This window comes from Mesoplodon bidens (assembly GCF_964165515.1).
Source record: "Mesoplodon bidens genome assembly, chromosome: 1".
Classification (NCBI taxonomy): domain Eukaryota; kingdom Metazoa; phylum Chordata; class Mammalia; order Artiodactyla; family Ziphiidae; genus Mesoplodon; species Mesoplodon bidens.
The window spans coordinates 93,331,436-93,347,234 of record NC_138176.1 but is presented as its reverse complement, the minus strand read 5'-3'; the positions used below and the strand labels follow the sequence as shown (position 1 = coordinate 93,347,234).

Here is a 15,799-nt window from a genome sequence, read left to right as displayed (position 1 = left end):
CCTCACCCTATTCTTTGTACCTCTGAATCTCTGCTTCCTCATCTAAGACATGGTTTCTGCCTCCTTACAGCCTTTATGTCCCACTACAATTGTACTGGTTGTTTATAGGTGGCATCCACTCTAACTAGTAGATGAATATGCCATATCATTTTAAAATATTTTCAATATCTACTGTGTATACACACAAGAACACACACGCATATGCATTATGCATTTATGGAGGAGGAGAAGAGACATGGAAGAAAACAGAGAAGAAATCATCAGAGAGAAAAGAACTTGAACCAGAGCCAGTGGAGGAAACTATAACTGTCATTGCACACAAAAATATACAGTTTATGTATACAGCAGCAACACACACACAGAGGAATTTCCTTCAGCCCAATGCCGGAAATAACTCTTTCTCCGTTTAGTCTATACATAGAATGTGGTTAGTAAAAGGGAGAAGAGAGAATATGAAAAAATTTGTTCTCTCTATCTCCAGAGAATGTGTGTTTCCCTGGAGAAAAGTGAGGAGAAAGTAGCTCATTAATATATCTTTCTACAATAATAAAAGCAGCTAGGTACCCAGACTCTTGTAACTAAATATATGAGATCCAGGAAACATAAAGTTCTCATAGCAGCCTCAGCTTTAAGAATTAGATGCTTTACCAGGTTTCCCCATAAGAAATCTGAAGCAGAAGACCTTTCTTATTTATCTTTGCATGTCCCAGCACACAGTAAACAGTCAATATTGGGAAATATTCCATCAAAACCTCAAGTACTTTAATTAAATATTACTTATAGCTGATATCTGTTGTGTTGGCCCCTATATTCATCATGAATCTCCTTAAAAGAACTGCCTTCCCACCAATTTTTTTTTCAAGTATCACAATGTTTACTGATAGATACAAGTATATAAAATCAGGGCATGAACATGACTTGATAAATTAAGTAGACTTAATTTCAATACTATAATAAGAGGGACCAATTCAAATTCTCACCATTTGTTTCACACCCACAAAGACCACTTCAAGGGCATTTACGATCTCTCAAAACTGATCAGTTTTGTGCAAGTAAACCATGTTTCTTTTAAAAAGACTTGTGCACTTGCCCAGGCTCAAGGATATTAAAATCTAGCACATAAAGCCCATTACTAGAGGTAGAAATACAGGCAATATACTATTACGGCAACAACCATCAATTACAGTTAAGAATTTTTCTGTAACAACCAAATGGATAATCAAATATTGCAACAACTCAAGTATTACTGAGCAAAGTGCATTTCTACAGTATTCAGTGTTGCTATTCAGTTTTCTAACTTAAAACAGCCTATGATAACTGGCAGCAAAGAAGGTCCTTGCAATAGACTGCCTCTGCTTGAGAACTTATGATGTAATTATTGCATGCTGCTAATATACTATCTAAACATTAAAGATACTCCTAAAATATTTGATGGTAGACTATGATTAAGACATTACACTACAAAAAAACCTTATGCAGAAGGAAATCCTAACTGACGTGCTTCTGCTTTAAATATTGTGAAAACATTACAGCGGAATGAATTTTCGCAGTGGTTAGGTCAAATGCAGTTACATCATAGCAACAGTATGTTTTGCACAATTTAAGGCTTTGGCTGGTTCTTTTAGTCAGCTTCTTCCTCTGATTCTTCTTCTTCAGCAGTTTCTAGCCAGGTTAGCCACTGATTCACCTGGAACAAAGCCTTGCCTTTCCCTGGAAACTCTTGGGTTATATCTTCTTTCCAAGCCAAGAAAGCTTCTTCTTCAATAATCTCCATGTCATAGAAGTGAACAAAAAAACGGAGTAACATGCCTTTCGGGAAGTTGCTATTGTAGCAGTGCACCTGAAGAGCATAGAGGGCACTGACTTGTAGATCAACGTGATCATGAAGGAACTTCTGCATTACTGGCTTGAAGGAAAGAAGCAGTTGTTTTTCCTGCTCTAACTGTTCTTTGGAAGGAGCAGAGGAAGAATCTGTTTCATCACTGGGCGGGTTTACTTCACTAGAAATGTACTGTAAGAAGCTAGTCATTAAGATGTTCACAAATCCTTTATCTACATGAAGTTTGGGAGAGATGTTATCTTTAATCCACTTATATATGGTTTGAGGAGATGGATCCAACTTTATTTGCTTTAACAGTTCCTTCTCCAATTTGAGGAGTGGGAATAAGAAACTCAGTCCCTTTCCTTCCAAGATCTCCAACATGTGGTCCTTATTCTGATCAATTTCTGGGAGCATTTTCTGCATATTGACCTTGCTTTGTTGGAAAAGCTCTGTTAACCATTCTCGATCTTGTAATTTAGCTAACTGCTGAAGACAAAGTAAGAAGAGAGGAAAATGGGTGCCACTTTCCAGTGGTTGAGCTAGTTCTGAAATGCTCACCAGCTCCGAAATGATAGCACGAGCTGCAAACTGTGCTAAATATGATTTCACCAAGGGGATGTCAACCTCCAGTTTGGGGCACTGGTCCAATACATTCAGGAAAGCCTGCATGAAGTTGTCACTTGTGGCTATCCCTTCCTGTTTGAGTAAACTGATCAAAGAACTTGCTTTTTCTTTATCTTCATCACTTCTGTCTAGTGACAGGATGATTACTTTGCTTAACATCTCGGGGAGAAAGTGTTTAGGAGCCCTCATCTCTCTTACACCATTGACAGCTTCGTTTGCATTTCCACTATTCAGATATTCGGTTACAACAGTTTCGGTTAATTTAAGCAGTTCTTCCTTTGATGGTGGTGGCTTTTTACTGGTCTTCGCAGGCTTTTCCTGAATAAGTGGTGGATTAGTTTTGAGACCAAGCTGAGGTGTCTGTCCCAGAGGTGGTGTCTGAGTGCGCGGTGGCTGTGCACTAGGAGGAATCATAGTTATCTGGGGCTGAAGCTTTGGCACTTGATTTTTATTCATTAGGAAAGACTGAGCAGGCCTCAGGCTAATCTCATCTGCATTAAGCTGTCCTTTCTTAGAAAACCGAGGTGGCATATCCTTCGACTGTCCTTGCAGCTGGGATAAGAGTCCCTGACTCTGGTTATGGTAGAGCTGGCTTAGCCCCTGGCTTTTCATAAACTTGCCTCCCATCTCCCCAAACTGCGATTGTGTGGGAGGCAGGATGTGTCCCCCATGGCCATTGAAGAGTTGATTTGAACGATGACGCCCCATGGTGGGTGAAAATCTATCCTGGATAACTCCTGGACCAGTACCAATTCCGCTACCTGGCATTTGTCCAAACATATCAGCAAGTCCTCCAAGTGGGTCCCTATCCATTTTCATCCTGGGTGGCATGAACAGTCCCTCCAGAAAGAAGTCACTTCTCATCCCTTGAGCCATAGGAGCAGGAATAAACCCTCCTAGATCTTTTACTGCATCTTGACGGATTTGGTTGATCGTCTTTGGTCCATTGTCAAGAAAAGCCTTGCGAGGAACCCAATGGTGTTCTCTCAACTCTACGGTATCCTGCAGCAGGAAACGAATCCTCACCGGCAATTCCTTACGTAACATCAAGGAGCACATTCGGGCAAAGTACTGATCCATTAAGGACTTGGCTCGTTCATGGTCTAACCTAGGTCCCACTGTCCTCATTATCTGACAGAGGCACTCCAAATCCTCTCCCATATCTTTGAGTTGGACTCTCTTCTTTTTTTCCAAAAGTGTTTTGATGCACTTATGAAGGATAGATTCATGAGTAAGATCAAGCTTTCCAAGTTCTCCAATGAATTTGATGTTCCCCAACATCTTGATCTTAGCAATGGCTCTCTGTTCCTCCTCCTCGGGGAGGAGGGGATTTTCATGCTTATCATAGACATCAACATTTCTGGTTCGGTTTTCAAATTCATCTTGTAATTTGGAAATTAGGAGGCGTCTGAATGTTGTGCTTTGCTTCTGTCCTGGCTGACCCTCTGCTGCTGGGCCATCAAAGTTTGGTGCATCTTCTGCCAATCGCAGACATAGCTGAGCATACAGTGAGCTATACTTTGGCTCTTCTAGGGCTTTGTCCACAATCAGCAGTATGACCCCTTTAAGGATGAGTTTAGACTCTACACCCACATTGAGGAGCTCAAGGCATAGCTTGTCAAACTTCTCAGGAGTAAGCTTATTTAGTATGCCTCTTACTTTCCTGAAGATCGCATCATGTCGTTCTTTTTCATTTGCGGAGTTGTTTGCTGCGGAGTTGTCATCTCGTCTAGTGCTTCGTGCAGGAATCCATTTCTGAGCGTTTTGCCCTGGGGTTTTCCCCAGGAACTCGCTGTTGCCAGCAGTCTTGGGATAGTGCTGAGGTGCACCCCTACTTCCTCCTCCGCCCGAAGAAGCACTGCAACGAGAAGCATCCCCTTCTGCAATCGCACTCTCCACTTTGGCGGCTTGACAACGAAGAATCTTCAAAAGAATAATATTAATGGATAGGGTGGGGAGGGAAGGGGATGGGAGAAATGAAAAACCTTCACCGAGAACTCAGCAGCTGCCCCTGCAGCTGCCTCCTCAGGATCCGGTCGTCGGGGACGGGGAAGGGAGGGGGAGGGGAACGGAAAACAAAAAAGTGGGAGGGAAGGGGGAGGAAGGAGTCGGGACTGGCTTGAAACTCTCAGTTCAAAAGAGTCGCTGCTGCAGCCACCACCCAGTTCTCGCCGCCACCTCCATAGAGCTCCGACTCGCTGCTGGCGCTGAGGCGTGTCTGCTTCCCACCAATTTCAGGCCATGTAGTTTGAATGACTTGTCCCCACTCTTAAATCTAAGGCATGACTGAACTAAGTTAATCAGCAGATTTAATTCTCTCACGCAAAGTGAGTGATTCAAGGGTGAGCACATGACCTACTTCAGGCATTGAGAACCAGACGCAGGGCCTTTGATCATCTGTTGAGAATGATAGGTCTTCTCCTCTCCAGTAGATGATTCTGTCTAAGAATGAGGCCTATATGTGGAAGAGAGAGAAGTTGAGGTAAGACGCAGCCCTGGAGAAATTTCTGGAGCATCTGTGTCAAGCAACAGTTAATCCAGTCACCCCACTTTACTTGCCAATTATAAAAACCAATAAATTCCCTTTTTGATTAAAATCTTTTAGGTTAAGCTTTCTTTACTTTCAACCAAAAGAAAGTTAACTGATACACTGCTTATTACATACAGATGCTAATTGGTTTCTATGATTTATTCCAGGAATACATTTAGATCAGACCCAGTCAGAAATAAGCCTTGCCAATAGAGTATTCTGTAAAGGAGCCTTTTTTTCCACCTGGTTTTGAATGCTCTGAACTCTGGGTCCCTAAGTCTTGAGTTTAATTGATTAAACTGTATTCTTATAGTATAGATATTTATTTATAAAAAGACCTTACATGATCTAAATTTCAGAACTTTATAAGGACTTGTTGAGAATGATAACTTACCTTTTGGAATGAGACCATTATAACTCTAAAAATATTAACTACATTTGGCTACCAAAACAGTCTCTATTTTTGTCCAGATTTCTCTTTTCCTTTCATTGTCCAAGCCAGTCCTCTACTTTTTTTCATATTAGGTATGGGGTAGCACATTACTTCTCAATATCAGGGTCCTTATTCATATCCATTACGGTTATTTGCAGTCTCTATCTACAGTGCCTCTAAATTCACTTTAAAATACCAAGTCCTTATTAATAACACTCTTAAAGAGGTCTTACCAGGCCTTCCTAGTACTTCAGACAATTTTTAGCTCTATGGTTCTTCCCAATTTAAAAACAAAATGAATTTCACAAACAGAATTGAAATGTCAAATTTTACTACCATCTGGATTTAAAGACTGCAAGAAAAACTAGGTTTGGGTTGCTTTATTTTTGTAGCCAAAGTGAATGTATTACAGTACATTTGTTTTCAGATCATTTACCTCTTTATCCTGCATTTCACTTCAGGGGAATAAGGTATTCAAGTGAAAAAAAAAAGGAGACTATCCAGAAAATTCTAAGAGGGAGCCTATAAAATTCAGTATTGCATTTGATATAATGGAAGAAAAATCTTCCAGCTTCTCTTCATCATCATCATGAGGATAAACCCGATCTACTCACTGCACTGAATTTAGAACTGTGAATGTGAGTTAACAACTTGGCTCTGCTCCTCTAGGGGCTTACAGTCTGATATAAGTACAGACATAAAGGATACATGGGCAACTTAACAAAGGCTTTATGGTCCATCCTTTTAAAGCACAATGTAGCTCCAGTGCCTCCAGGGAAGGAGAAAGAATGGCAGCAGCTGAGATACATCAGGTGGGATAGATCTGACAATGGAGGAGAGGCATGATGAAGGAGGTAAGTTTAAGTCACTCCTACCTTGGGCAGCAAAGACATCACCTCAGGGAAGAGCCCAGCACTGTGACACATGCAAAAGGTAGCTGAATGATCCTTTGCACTAGAAGACCCCCTACAGAACATATCATTTGATCCTCTCAAGAACCCTAGTGAGAAGCAGGTCAAGGACTTGTGGACAAAGAATGTTGCCAGCCATTGCAGTAAACAAAGGATGTTGCAGCCATCAAGGCTTCAGCCACTGCAGCCAGCCCCAAGGGTGCATCCTGAGGGGAACTCAGGACTGAGATAAACAGGATACTGGCCTGAGATAGTTAAGGTGCATATCAAAGGAATAGTTTCAATAAGCCCAGACTCTTGCATCTTCCCATACATAGGAAAGTACTAAATTAATTAACTAGAGAGATCTGGTTTTTCTTTAATTAGCAGTAATCTTTTGATGTTCAACTGCCTGTTTTTTTGTTTGTTCTGCAAAAACTCCTATATATCCTGGTTCCTTTCTTACCTCTTTGGAACAGTCCCTCAGGGCTATCTGAGAGGCTGTATCCCGGGCCTAAGTCCTCAGTAAGCAGGACAAGAAACAGTCTGTCTGAAGGCACAGATAAAAGTGAAAAGGAAAGGTGATATGTTTAGAGAGTGAAATGAAGTCTACCAAGACTTGACCAGAGAAAGCAGCAAAAAGGTAAACTAAAGTAGGCAGGGCTCAGATTATAGAGAGCTGTACACTGTGCTAGGACTATGGTTGTTATCCTAAAGTGATGGAAAGCCAGTAAGAGTTCTAACCAGAAGAGTGATACAAACAGACTTACATTGATAAAAGATTATCCAACTCCAGAGAAGAAAATGAACAGAAGGGACAGAGGGCAGGGCTAGAGTAAAACACCAACTGAGAAGATACTGTAATAATGGAGCTTGAATCAGAGGAAGAAGAAGTCATACTTATAAGAATACTAAATAGAATTGACCAAAAAGCTCTAACTATCTTAACTAAAGGAAGAAAACTCATCTCATAAAACAGGAAGGTCCAAGGAGTAGGCTTAGGTGCAGCTGGATCCAGGGATTCACATGAAGTCAACAGGTCCCCCTCTCATGACACAAACCTATGTTGGAAATATATCACTTCTTGCTGCCAAAACCATTCTTATATTTTTATAGTTTTCCACATTGTGAATCCTGCCTTCCAAAAGTAGAATATAAAAAATTACATTTACCAGACTCCTTCGCAGCTAGAGCAAAATCATATGATCTAGGCTTTGCCAGATACAACCATACAAGACTTGCAGTGCTGGCCTTGCACTGGGAAAATGATTGATTTTCTGACAATATCAGTGGTCAAGTTGTCTTATTCTCCTGGGGCATCAATGGCACAGATTTTGGCATCAGTTTCAGGGTTGGGGGCATGTTAAGTAGCAGTAGGTAGTAGGAATGTTGCTTCTGCTAGAATAATTTTTCAATGAAGTTAGGCATTGTTCTCAGCTATACTGTTCCGGGTTGCAAAGAACATGGCAATGAAATATCAAGCCTGTTTTCCAGTAATCCTGGAAATTCCTCAAGCTACCTAATATTTTTTAATAAATTCATTTTTGTTTAATTTAGCTGGACTATCTGGAATTGATTCTAATGTTCACAACCAAGAATGCTGACTATTATACCACTCACTTCTTCTTGGCTACTTTTATGTGTTGGCCTCATTCTTCTCATGTTGACTTTCTCCACATGGCAGAGAAAAGAGCCACCAACAGCTATTAATTGGCAATTTCCAGCTCCATGACCCAAAAGGCAAGTCCCCTGTCACCTCAGCACCAAATAAAAGAGTGAGGGGAATAATAACAGCTGCCATTAATACAGTACAGTAATATATAGCAGTAATATAACAGACACCTTTCAAGATATTCTACATATATTAACTCATTCAATCTTTACAATAGTAGGTGCTATGATTTTCCCTCATTTTTCAAAGAGGGAAGTGATGCAGTAAATTCCTGCATACAGATAGGAAGTGACAGAGTCAGAATTTAAACCCAAGCAATTTGATTCCAGAGTCTCTGCTCCCAATTCTGGGGTATTCCAACATAGAGGTTGAGTAAAGAACAAGTACCATCAAAAGTCCAAAAAGGTCAACCCCTGGGGTAGGAAGAAATAGAAAAATGTCATAGCTTAGAGAAGAAAGAGTTTCAAGAAGGAAGGAGATATTTATCTACTCAAGCAAGAATCAGCAGTTAGTCTTCAAAATATGTCATATATTCAATTATCAAGAGGTCTCTGAGAAATTTCAAAATGGTAAAGCTGCATCTATGAAGGAGTCAAAATGAGTTGTCAATAGGATTTCATTACCTATTTACAGTCATCACTTCAGAATTATTCACTACCATGTTTCATTTGTGAAGCAAACAATAAACATTATTAAATGTGAAAAGAAGATGAAGGAGGAGGAGGAAGAAAGAGAGGTCAACTATGTTAGATGTTAGTGAGAGGTTGAATGAAATTATGATAGAAAACTGATGATTAGATTGATAGCTGGTAGATTAGATGGTACTAAAAGGACCAATTTCAGAAGAGTGGTGGGTAAAAAAAGTGCCCATGCCATGGGCTTATGAAAAGAAAAATGGGAAGTGAGAAAGTAGAGACAGTATAAACAAGTAGTTTGAGGATTGTGTAAAGAAAGGGAGAGAAATGGAAAATAGGAGGGGTATACAGGGCCAAGGGAGGTTTATTTTTAAAGGTGATCCATAATAATACATCTTTGTATTGTGTTAGGAATAATTAAATGATGAAAGGGAAGGGGCACCCGGGTGAAGAGCAGGAAGGTAAGGGAACCCAGGAGGACTGCTCTGCCATGTGGCTCACAGTCTCGGGTGTTATGGGAATGGGGTTAGTTTCTGGGTTGTCTCTGGCCAACCATTCTGACTCAGGGTCCTTCCTGGTGGCACATGCATTGCTCAGCCAAGATGGATTCCAGTGAGAGGGATTCTGGGAGGTTGGTAGGACATATGGACTGGAGTCTCCTCTCTCTTTTTGACCTTCCCTGAATTCTTCCAGTTGTTAGTAGCTTGTTAGTTCCACATTCCTTACCAGGACCTCCTGTTTAAGATAACTCATGCAAGTGGTTACAATGTTGCCTGGCCAGGGCAGGCAGTTTCAGTCAGTGTTTCCCCTAACAAATCCCCCCTGAGAGATTTCATACTCAAGATACTTCTTGGGAATTGGGGCAGAGGTCTCTTTCTTCTGTAACTACTTCCTGCTGAGAGTGGGCGTAGTCCTGCCTAGTACAGTAGAAGTCTCTCCCTACCTGATCTAAATCGAGGTATTCTGTGCCCGAAACTGGCATTCACCCCTGTAGTAACAACAATTTAGCTGAAACCGTTGGACCCTGTCGGGGATGAACCTTGTAAGCAGCTGAAACAGACAAGGGCCAAACAGGAGGCCTAACAGGATGGTCATCACTGGGCCCAGAAAAGGAAGGCAAAATTTGGGGTGAGGGCTGCAGGGTGTGTGACTTTCTTCGGATCGATTGGTAGCGAGGTAACAGGGCAGTGCTCCAAGAATCTTGTGCTCAGCCTGAAGTTAACATCCTCCACCTGGGTGGAGGCCTTAGTTCCTGCAGAAGAACTCAAAGATATTGTTATGCATACTCCTTGAGGTGGAACCAGAACCCTGCCCCAAGGCTGTACCACCACTTGATGGCTCCGTCCCTGTTTTTGCATCCCCTCCCTTCCCTGATTAGCAACTGTTTGAATCTGCCCTTTGGAACTCAGGGAAGGTCATGGAGGCTGAGTGAAGCCTATATCCTACAAACATGAAACAGGAGACACAGAAAGGATCTGTACTCTGGAGCCCCCCAGAGTCCTGCTCAGTTTCAGTTCAGGGAACTGGGCAACAACAGTGCTGGCCACTTCCTGCTACAATAGGGCATAGTCCTGCCTCAATTTGGAGAATAGACACTGAATTGGAAATATTTCTGATTTCCAAGTCCTGGATCTGAGTCTTGCACGATTAAAATCTCAATCCCTTGGTCTGCCATTTTGGTTTAACAGACCCAATTAGAAGTAGTTGAAGGAGTGACAACAGGATTTTAATAGGCAAAATAAACCTCATTTCTTTTCAGGAGAATAAGCCTGAAACACAGTCTGGACCTGGTGCTTTGGGGAGACTTGTAGCCAGGCAGCCAGTTATCTAGTTTTACTGAGGTAGGTTTTAACTTTTAATGTGGTATTAACCATAGATAACAGGTGCTATTGGTCATCATACATGTCTTTCTTTTTGTTAATGTATGATCTAAAGGAATTCCGTTGTCTAAAAATGTAATAGTTACAAGAGGAGACCTTTAAAAAGTAAGGTTGCAGTTACCAGCTGCCAGCAGACATTATTTTGAGAATGGCTGGTGGCATCCAAGTCTGACACAGCTCAGAAAACTCAAGTTCTTAGCAATACAAGGACTTGTCTGAAATCACATCTACAGTGTCATCTAGTTATTTCCTTGGATGTCTAAACCATAGCTACTCCATTTTGACTTTTGTTTTTTTTTGTTTTTTTTTGTTTTTTTGTGGTACGCGGACCTCTCACTGTTGTGGTGTCTCCTGTTGTGGAGCACAGGCTCCGCGGCCGTGGCTCACGGGCCCAGCCGCTCCGCGGCATGTGGGATCTTCCCGGACCAGGGCACGAACCTGTGTCCCCTGCATCGGCAGGCGGACTCTCAACCACTGCGCCACCAGGGAAGCCCCCATTTTGACTTTTAATTGTAATATTCTCCTTAATAGCCAAAGCAGATATCACCATTAATGATGTTAGTGTTTCTCTAGAAGATGCAAGAATTTGGGCTCAAAGAATCTTCTCCTGAAAATATCTAACTATCTGAAGGCCTGTTCTGCCAGTTTTTCCCAGAGGACAGACTGCCTCATTCCTGATTTCCACTCTGAGCTCCTTTCAGGTGGTGTTGAAGGTCAGCAGCTGCAGTGGCTCATGATTTAATCTTTGTAGAGGCAGACAGCAAGTGCAAATGGCAAGTGCCAATTTCCAGTCAACAGGGCCCCTTCATGGCCATAAATTTGACCATGGTTTGGGGGGCATTTCATGACCATTTCATTCCATGGTGCTAGGAATGCTCATTCCCAGGCCTGGAAAAGAGTTTTCTGATAGGCTACTCAATGTGTTATTACTGGACTAGGCCTTAGGAGTAGCCAAAAAGTCTCTGGACCACCTGTCTTACTAGTCTCTTATGGTCCAGGAAAATATCCCCTCTTGTTGCTTCTCCCCATATCTAGAGTTACACTATTACCATCATTGATCTTACATGGAACCATATATCATCACTTTATCAGAGGCTCAGTCACACATTTGGTAAAGTAAGAAACAACAATTTTGTAAAACAGGTGAAATACAAATAACATAGCTAGCAGTATTAGAGAAGTCATAAATAAGAATTATGCGAGCTTCCATTAGGTGTGGCCCAGTATATCCCAGGTTGTCTGACTTAGTCTGTTCTGTACCAATCCTTATCTTTAAGGTAAATTATATATTGGCACTGTCCATAAGGCACCCAGCCCAGTTTCCTAGTGTTACTAGACTGATTATCCTTAGTATGATTTAATTGTTCCCAACATAGAGGAGCCTTTAAAGTTAAATTACCATGGCCTGGTGTTAACTACATAAATCCATCCCATAATTGTGGGAGGTCTTATTCTTTGGCTGAAATTTTGCTTGTTGCTATGATTGAGCCTGAGTAATAAAGAAAAATTTATGGCCGGAGTCAGAGTAGGATCATTAATTGGCTAGGTGAGGGGATCCCACCTAGTAAAATTAATAGTGGCCTAAATAGGACTATAATTTCTCTCTTCTAGAATAAATTTCCTAAGAGCCAACTAATAAGAGATTAGGAGTAGAGAAATCCACCAAGGTAACCCAGAAGTACCAGACACAGGTAATTGGCCACAAACCCAACAACTGGATTGATTTTTAAAACTAGCATAGGATCGTGCCCATGATAGGAAAACATTTGAATCATATGCAAGGGTCCAAGAAGTCAAGAAAACATTATAAATGATCATACGAGTCAGGTCCAGGATCTTGGGCAAGCTACTTCTGATGTCGTCTTCTTCTCATCCCGGTATGAGTGTAGTTTCTCTTTTGTTTGAGCATTGTTTTAAGGTGATTTTAAGGTCAGCCACCCTCTCCATAGGCCAGTCCAGTGCAGGGGCCCTTTGTGAGTGGAAATTAATCCAGGAGTCAATTGCCTTCAGTTTCACTGTGCACGAGCTAGTTAAGAGTACCTGATAAGGGTCCTTCTGTCCAGGTTGGAGATAGTCTTTAAATTATGTCTGTTCCAGCATGCATAATCTCCTGGTTGCAGGTCCTGAGGCATCTGATCTTCATTCAAAGATAGATTACTGAAGTAGACTTCAGAAACAAACTTAGAGTGTCCTTCAATTAAACTTTACATTATATAACATGACAGCAAGGAACTACCTGGGAGGTAAGTCTTAATAAATACAGACCCCCCATTAACAAAACCGGAATTTAATATTCACTGAAACATAATCTTTTTCTCTCTAAAATTACCCTCAATTTTACCAAATATAACCAAATTAAGAGTAGTTTGTTTGCAAAATAAGTCTGGTCTCAATAAACTTAGCCTGATGATTTATATAACTATAATTGATGGTATAGACTTTTTGTGTGTGTGTGTGAAACTTTTATAAGGAGTCTCAGACTGAACTTTTAAAAAATCTCTCAGGGCTAGGAAAGTCATGCCAAGGGCTTATCACACATTTTGCCTAATAGATCTAGGTGAATTCCTACCTTTTCAAGGTCCCCAAAATACCTTGAGATTCCTGTACCTGTTAGTGAGGTAGCTTTCCTAATTTACCTGATAAAGCTGTTGAGAACCTAAGAGTTTCCAACCTCTGGAGGGAGCAGATAGAGAGAAAGGATAAATGTTTCAATTCTCCTTACAAATGTTTAATTTACTAAATTACTGTATGTCATAATTAGTTTGAGGGGAAGGTTTTTCTTACACCTGGAAAACATAGATTCAAACTAGGAAATTTTCAGATAGAAACCATAAAAATTATAACCATTTTCAACAGTTCACTCAGTCCTTTTGTTAAGTTTTTATGAAGCCATCAGGTTTTTCATTAGAATTCTTCAATTTCTTACCCAGTTCAGCATTATGGTCTGAAAGTTCGAAACTTGTATTTATCCAAAAGTATTTTCTATAAATCTTCTTGAAAAGGAATCATTTTTTTCTTTCTCAAAGGCATCAGAATAAAACCATAACTGTCTATAATGACAAAACACTTAAGAAGGCATATTTAAAATCTGATTACAATGCAATTGACAAAGTAACTTGGTTACTGCTGTGACATACAACACTTTCAGATAATAACTAGAATTATGACTGACAACATTTTACCAGGACATGACAGAATTTTAGGAACTCCATATAATTCCTAGAATATCTATATTAGTAACATTTACCATACAATATAACCTAAGAATATTTGTTATTCATTTGACAATACTTCTCATGTAATTTAACATACAAAATGAACTTAATTAGTTTAATATCTCTCTTTGGGATGTTTCAGGAGCCCTTTGAAGCATTGCAAAGTTAGCTAGAGGTCAATGAAACTTCATTACAATTTGATTTGGGAAGTTTTATCAAAAAAATATCAAAAAGGGTTTAGAACACTCAGTCAGATAGGATCATAGTCACTGTGAAACAACAGTTATTCACTTAGCCAAAGTGACAAAAGATTTCAAAGACAAATACAGAACAGATCACTTAAAAGGTAAAGAAACTTAAAATCGGTTATCAAAGGGAGCTCAACATTTTAAGAAAACTTGTCTCTTAACAGAGAGAAAAGCCAAATTCAAGTTTTATATCAGCTTACTTTTAAAATTCACTTACCCAATTACATTTATTTTAAACTTAGTCAATCCTGCCATCCACAAACCCTCCATCACTTTCTTTAACCTTATTAGTCTATCCCCCATTTTCTTCTCCATCCAGAACCAGCTCTATGACAGACTCACTTACTTTTCCCTTATTAAAATGTAATTCCATTCCTCATACCTTCTTCACTGAAAACACATTTCCTACTGCATACTGAAATGCTTCCTTTATTATTTTTATTAGCCCTAATTACATGTTTAAATGAGTCCTCAAATCTTAATTTCTAGTGAAAACTAAGAAGTAAGCAATTATGAACTGTCTTTTACATTAGCACTCTGTAGATTGATAAACATAAATACCAGTGATGATTTCTAAAATCATTTGTTTTCTTATAGAGAACATCTCAGGGTGGCACCAAACATATTCACTAATAGTCTTAAATACCTGTAGTTTCTCTGTTTAGTAACTGATGTCTTTAATTTCTATTAAACCTAGGTACAATAAAGGTATTATACTTAACGTTGATGACTCTAAAGACATGCCTGTATTAATTAGATTAACAAACTTAAACTAAGTTTAATAGCAGACATTAATTTAATACTGAATATTTCCCACTTCACATTAACCTAAAATTAATTCTGGCCAGTTATATTTTCCAGAATTTATATAAGCACTTAACTTCCTCTAAGCCAATTAAGTAGAGCTCATTGACAAATTTTGATAATACCATCCAAAAGGACAGACATATAATATATATAATGCACATAGACATAGAGACAAACACAACCAGAGATCTCATAGCTTAACAGAACCAGAATTTCCCGTTTCACAAGGCAGAATGGCCATCACAAATCACAACACAGAATACAAAGTATAAAACACACACAGGTCTGGCTGTCCTAATCAGACACTCCTTTAAATACAAGATTGCAGTCTCTCAGAAAACCTCCTACAGAGACACAGAACTTCAGATCCAAGTACTAACAGAGTAAACGGAAATATCTCAGGTCTTCAAAGATTTCAAAGGGAGGAAAGGAGGCCAGATTGAAAGATAAGGGGGGTGAGGAGAGGGTGGCCTTGCGGACATCTCCTGCCACCTGCAGATGCCCAGGCATCATGGGACTTTTCCCTGGGCTTCCAGGAAGGGAGGATGGGAACTCGGCCCTACCAGAAACTAGATACCAGATACCAGACCAGAACCAGAATTCGAGTTCTCTGCTTACTGGAGGTGATCAGGCTCCAACCCTCGGGTCAGGCTGAGGCCCTTCAACCAGACTCTTGTGTCCAGGACCAGGACAGAAATAAAAAGGGTAAGATAGGAGGCATTGAAAAGAGGGAAGGGAAAAGAGGTCAATAAAGTCTCTTGTTCCTTACCCAGTCGGGGCATTCTGGCCAGTCGTCCACATCAGGAGGAGACCAGGGACAAAAAGGTCCCAGTTGCAGCCGCTGGGTCTGATCCATCGGAGGGCAACCTGGTCTCCGAGTACCCCAAGTGGTCAGGATGTCAGTCGTAGCAAAGAAGAGGCCTCACCAGAGTAGCCATTTGTTGCAGGAAGGGGACCCCTTCCAGGGACCGAGAGTGGGCTCTTGTCTAACACTCAGAAATGAACTGTCTGAGACACACGTGCTGACAAAGCAAGAGACTTTA

At 40.5% G+C, this 15,799-nt stretch overlaps 1 protein-coding gene across 1 annotated transcript; it reads right to left on the bottom strand.

Moving 5' to 3' along the window:
* Positions 1 to 850: 850 nt before the first annotated feature.
* Positions 851 to 15,266, bottom strand: LOC308626275 (eukaryotic translation initiation factor 4 gamma 2; the record flags this gene model as incomplete). The annotated part of the gene is made up of 2 exons (XM_081251130.1): positions 851 to 4,443; positions 15,137 to 15,266. The coding sequence occupies 2 exons, from the start codon at positions 15,264 to 15,266 to the stop codon at positions 1,622 to 1,624; spliced, it is 2,952 nt and encodes a 983-aa protein (XP_081107256.1). The 3' UTR covers positions 851 to 1,621.
* Between the last annotated feature and the right edge of the window lie 533 nt (positions 15,267 to 15,799).